We start from the raw sequence: 6,128 nt of genomic DNA on the forward strand, positions 1-6,128 counted from the left end.
TTCTAAGGAGTAAGGTTTAAACTTTGGGGCCGCTTTTCTTTTATTAATCAGCGTGATGCTTCCTTTAATTATAATTATTAATTAAATGGGATGTTACATTTTTGGTATCAAAGCGGTCATTCCTTAGGTCTGTGGACTTGGATGTTCGCTTAGCTTTCTCTGTGTCTTCTGAGTGTTCTTAGTTAAATTCTTGCCTTATCAAGCCTAACCAAGTGATTTTCTGTGTGCCAGTGAACTATGGCACCTCCGCATAAGACTCAGCAATCCTCTCAGGGTGATGTACCCAATATCGCCAGGGCAATAGAGGCGATGGTAGCTGCCATGACTCAACAAAGTACAACTATGATGTAGCAACACGAGGCATCTATGTAGCGACAGACAGCGTCGCTAGAGCAGCAACAGTTGGTGATGCAACAGATAGAGGCTGCAAGAGTGGCTGCTAAGGTTGCTCACCGGCAGCACATGGAGGCCCTCCACCAGCTGGAGGAGAACAGGATTGCTGCACTTGCCTTTGGTCCTGAGTCACGACCTGCAGTGAGGAAGTGGAGCCTGGAGGACTACTTGAAGCACCATCCAGTGAAATTCAATGGGAAGACTAGTCCGGATATAGTCGATCAGTGGCTGAAGGACCTGGAGAGAATCTTCGACACGAAGATGTGTCCGAAAGATAATAGGTTGGCTTTTGCAGTTTATATGCTCACCGGAGAAGCTGAACACTGGTGGATTAGCATGAAGTCCATCATGGAGGAGTGAGGAGAGCCTGTGACTTGGGAGGCCTTCCGGGGGAAGTTCCTCTCGGAATACTTCCTTGACAGTGTGAGATATGCCAAGGAGATAGAATTCCTCCAACTCACTCAAGGAGGGAAATGCGTAATAGAGTATGCTGAGAAGTTCAAGCACCTTAACCGTTTCTACACACTGCCGCTTGATGGTAGTACCCGTATCCATCAAGGATTTTGCCGCCCTGGTGGAGAAGGCCAGAGTGATGGAGAAGATGTTAAACAGGCTGATACGAATTGAGCCTGTTTAACATGTCTGGTGGCAGGGGATGAAGAAAGATGTGGCTCAATTCGTATTAGTTTGTTTAACATGTCAGATGGCCCCGTATCGTATGGCTCCGACAGAGTTGGTGGAACTCAAGAAACAAATAGAGGAGTTGATAGAGAAGCAGTTCATCTGACCCAGTACTTCATCGTGGGGAGCACCAGTGTTGCTAGTAAAGAAGAAGGATGGTAGTTCACGTCTGTGTGTGGACTACAGGCTGCTAAACAAGATGACTATCAAGAACAAATATCCGCTCCCAAAATTGATTACTTGATGGACCAGTTGCATGGGTCATCCGTGTTCTCGAAGATTGCTTTACGGTCAGGGTACCATCAGATTCTGGTAAAGGCGGATGATGTGCAGAAGATGGCCTTCAGATCCCGATACGGCCACTACGAGTATGTGGTTATGCCTTTTGGTGTGACCAATGCTCCGACGGTGTTCATGGACTACATGAACCGGATTTTCAGGCCCTTCTTAGATAAGTTTGTCGTAGTCTTCATAGACGACATCCTTATCTATTCCAAGACTCAGGAGGAACACGCAGAACACTTGAGGTCAGTGTTCGGTGTCTTGAGGGAGAAGCAATTATATGCCAAGCTATCTAAGTGCGTGTTCTGGATGGACGAGGTACAATTTTTGGGCCATGTGATATCTGCACAAGGTATAACAGTGGATCCAGCAAAAGTTGAAGCAATGGTAAAGTGGGAAAGTCCCAAGTCCACAACAGAGATAAGGAGTTTTGTGGGTCTAGCTGGCTACTATAGGAGATTCATAGAGGGATTCTCCAAGATAATGGCGCCTCTAACATAACTCACTCGGAAAGATCAACCTTTCACCTAGACAGATAAGTGTGAGGAAAGTTTCGAGGAGCTGAAGAGAAGATTGACCAGTGCTCCGATACTCGTGATCCTGAATGTCGAAAAGCCTTTTGAGGTTTATTGTGAAACCTCTCATTTGGGACTTGGTTGTGTTTTAATGCAAGAAAAGAAGGCGGTAGCGTATGCTTCAATACAACTTATGGTGTATGAGCGTAACTACCTCACTCATAACCTAGAGTTGGCAGCCATAGTTTGTGCTTTGAAGATCTAGAGGCACTACCTTTATGGTGCTCACTTCTGTGTGTTCAGCGACCACAAAAGTCTTAAGTATCTGTTTGACCAGAAGGAACTGAACATGAGGCAGAGGAGGTGGATGGAAGTTCTAAAGGACTATGAATTCGAACTGCTATATCATTCGGAGAAGGCAAATGTGGTAGCAGATACCTTGAGAAGGAAGACGGTGCATACTGCACACCTAATGATTAAGGAAGTGGAGCTGCTAGAGCAGTTTAGGGATATGAAGCTGCAAGTGGAATTGGGATTTGAGTTCATTAGATGTAGTACCCTGACTATATCTAGTGACTTCTTGAGCTCAATTAGGGAGAGGTAGTTGTTGGATGTTAGTCTGAACAGAGTCAGAGAACAACTTGGATCAGATGAGACTAGAGACTTTGCTTTGAGTGATGATGGCATACTATGGTTCTAAGGCAGAGTGTGTATACCTAATGATGCTGAGGTAAAAAGGTTAATCCTTGAGGAGGGGCATAAGAGTCATTTTAGCTTGCATCCTGGCATGACTAAAATGTACCATGATCTCAAGGAAACCTTCTGGTGGCAGGGGATGAAGAAAGATGTGGCTCAATTCGTATCAGCCTGTTTAACATGGTTGTTGTCTTGGTTGTGTTTCGTGATTTTCGAGCTTATATGTTGCTATGGATGTATGGTATAGTTGGCATTATTGCTTGGGTGTGAAAATATGTCTGTGACAGGGAGGAACATTGGCGAGGTCTGATACACTCGCCTAAGTGAGTCTATCTCGCCTAGGCGAGACTTGCAGAAACAGGCCAGGGCTGCACTCGAGCTCTCGCTCAGGCGAAAACTCTTGTTTTGAGCGAGGCACTGTCTCGCTCAGGCAACAGACGCTCACCTAAGCGAGCACGCGTGAGAGCCTTGGTGTGTTGCTCCTGTTTTAGCCTAGGCGAGGAACTTCACCCTTGGGCGAGGAGTCATCTTGCTCAAGCGAGAAGGGCTCGCCTAAGCGAGTCATGTGAAAGCCTCCCAGTGCCCCTGTCGCGATCTCGCCTAAGCGAGAGTCCACTGCCTAAGCAAGGGCACTCCTCTCGCCTGAGTGAGGGCTCCTGGCTTGAGCGAGATTCGCTGCGGGGTGTGTTGTTTTCTTCTTTTGGCTAAATGAAATGTTTGATCTATGATGTACTCTATATAATTGTATGAGGCCTGCGAAATGATATGCATGAGATAAGCTGTGGTTACAAATTGGTTTGATGTGGTTGTATGATCTTGACATGAGAAACAAATGAGATGGTTGGTACTAAAGTGACATGGTATTGGCATGAAATGGAATTTCACAACTATGGGTTGAGAATAAGGGATGGGTATGGATCTACTGGAAAAATGAAACAGGTGAAATATAAAGAGCTGGTATAATATATATACATATATGCATCTTAAATCCTTCTTGATTGATTGAGCATGATTGGTCAGTGTTAGTGCGTAATTCCTTGGAATCTCTAGGAGAGATCTTTAGGCTCGTGCTTCAGTGGTCGGGACGTAATTCCATGGCCCCTGTTAATGGATGTCCATGGTGGTGCCCCATCTATATAACTTGGTAAGGTTCAAGGTAAGGATTGCATCCTAACACTCTAAGGAGTCAGTTAGTCTCACTTAGAGCGGATTGACTTTTGTGGTGAGAGTAGCAGGAGGCCTTAAACTCATTAAGGGCTAACCCATTGTGTGAGGGGATTGATTCATTGTAACACTTGTAACACATAGCTCAGGGCTTAGCAGCTCGGGGGGTGAGCAGAGGTATCCACCACAAGTGCAAGCATCCGCTAAATCTGACCAAGTTATATGTATCCGGATGAGTCGAGTCGAGTCTTAGTGTATTGATTGAGAGGTCATAACCTGCTTGGATGATATATGTATATTGGACTGTGAAGGCATATTTGATTGCATGATGAAAATCTTTTTGGCTCTAGCGTACCCTTTGTTTGTTTGATTGCTTTGTATGTTGTTCTTCTACCTTTGCGATGATCATCAATTTATTGATAGGAGCAGATGTGAGAGGTATTCGTGGTCAATAGAGGAGAGATTATTCTGCTGCATAGTTTATCCAGACTGGAGTTCTTTTATTTGGGCTTTCCTTTAGGGCCACGACCCATGTTCTGTTTTAGCTTTTGGTTGTATCATCAACTACTGTTGTTTACCTTTGTACCTGTTTGGCATCCTGGTGTGCCTTTTATGTTTGAACTTCCTTGGCTACTTGTAAGGAGTAGGGTTTAAACTCTGGGGCCGCTTTTCTTTTATTAATCAGTGTGATGCTTCCTTTAATTATATTTATTAATTAAATGGGGTGTTACATTATCAACAAAATCAGAGGAGTACTGAATATTAAAAGAATATCAACAAAATCATCCACCAAGTTGGTTACTTCAATTACCAAACAAAATATTTGAAGAATATCTCAAAGATATTGAGCTTCAAAAGATTAAAAGTTACATGTTCAAGATATTCAAGATATTTCAATACAAAATCAAGTACAAAGTTGTAGGTCTAGTCTAATTTGAGAAATCTATAAATAAGGGGCCTAGCAGACGTGAAAGGAACAACCATTCAGGCAGAAAAGAAACCCTTTTTTGGGAAATAGTGAAAGATGGTAGAGGCACATTCTGAAGGCTGGAGGCATTCATCTTCATCATTATTCTAGTATTTAGAATGTTTAGGAGTAGCTAACTCCCTTATTCATCATTATTAACTCTTTGTGAATTTCACTATTCAATATAATTCTTTTCCATCACTCTTATGTTCTATTCTTATTTTAACTACATGATAATTATTGATTGCATATTTGTGGGTCTCTAATTATTTGACACGATATTAGAACCTAGACTATAGTAGACAACTAATTGAATGTACATATAGACATAAAGTACATCATTGGTCATTTATAACATCAGAATTTTCATCATTAATGCGAACTTATAATAAAAATTGTTAAGACATTAGAGTTTTTATTTTTCAAGTTTAGACTTGTTTCTAAGATATTGCGGCTTGTTACATAAGGTGTGAATGCTAGAGTAGGAATTAGAAGAATATTGTTTGGTGTTTTCGCTTTGAATTGGATCATAAAACTCAATCCTAGTGAAGTCTTAATCATATATTGTTGCACACCATATGTTTGATAAAAATATAAAAATACAAAAAAAAAAAATTTATTTTTGTTTTTGTGAAATTTGTTGTCTAATTGAGTTATAAATTGCAAGAGTTTCCAAGTGTTTCACAAGTCTCTTGGGAAACGATACTTGGACTTTCCACTTTATTACTTATATGATTTGGTACACTTGTTAATCTTGTAACAAATTTACTACTATGATTGAGAATAGACACTGGAAAGTCCTAGCAGCCCCTGCTCCAACTTACAATGAACTCATTGTAAGAGAGTTTTATGCCAATGTTATCCACTAAAGTTCCATGATAAGGTTAGAATTTCCTGGGTAAGAGGAAGAAAACTATGATAGGAACATTGTCACAAAATATTTGTAGATTCACACAATAAATATGAATGATGAAGAAAGAGATGAATTCCAAGTCATGATGAAAGATGTGACTCCTGAACAAGCAACTACACAACTATGTGTAACTAACAAAACTTTTGAACTAGGCAAAACTCGTCAGCCCAACACATGGTGAGTGGAAACATAAGGACCATCACTCAAATATGGTGTACTTTTTTGTTCTCAAATTTGACTCCCAATTTTCATGTTTCTGGCTTAACCGTGGATAAGGCCTAATTGATCTACTACATAATGAAGGCTACATGATGGATGTGGCTAATATCATCACAAAAGCCATTTCCCAACCTCTATAAATAGGCATTGCCATTTAAGAAGCAATGACTACCTCTCATCAAGCAAATATTACCATTCAAGAAGCCCTCTACAACCTCTCACAATAACACCCTTTCCAATGCATGATGCTTCTTCAATTCCTACACCATGTGTCATGGCTTGGAGGCAATCCTTTCTT

At 41.4% G+C, this 6,128-nt stretch overlaps 1 protein-coding gene across 1 annotated transcript; it reads left to right on the forward strand.

The window, feature by feature from the left end:
* Positions 1-237: 237 nt before the first annotated feature.
* Positions 238-1,857, forward strand: LOC146882476 (uncharacterized). Its single transcript, XM_085667420.1, has 6 exons — positions 238-312; positions 373-719; positions 816-940; positions 1,046-1,209; positions 1,261-1,449; positions 1,573-1,857. The coding sequence occupies exons 1-6, from the start codon at positions 238-240 to the stop codon at positions 1,855-1,857; spliced, it is 1,185 nt and encodes a 394-aa protein (XP_085523546.1).
* The last annotated feature ends 4,271 nt before the right edge of the window (positions 1,858-6,128 follow it).

Source organism: Vigna unguiculata, chromosome 10 (genome assembly GCF_037176805.1).
Source record: "Vigna unguiculata cultivar grain cowpea cultivar isolate G323 ecotype 2 chromosome 10, ASM3717680v1, whole genome shotgun sequence".
In the NCBI taxonomy this organism is placed as follows: Eukaryota; Viridiplantae; Streptophyta; class Magnoliopsida; order Fabales; family Fabaceae; genus Vigna; species Vigna unguiculata.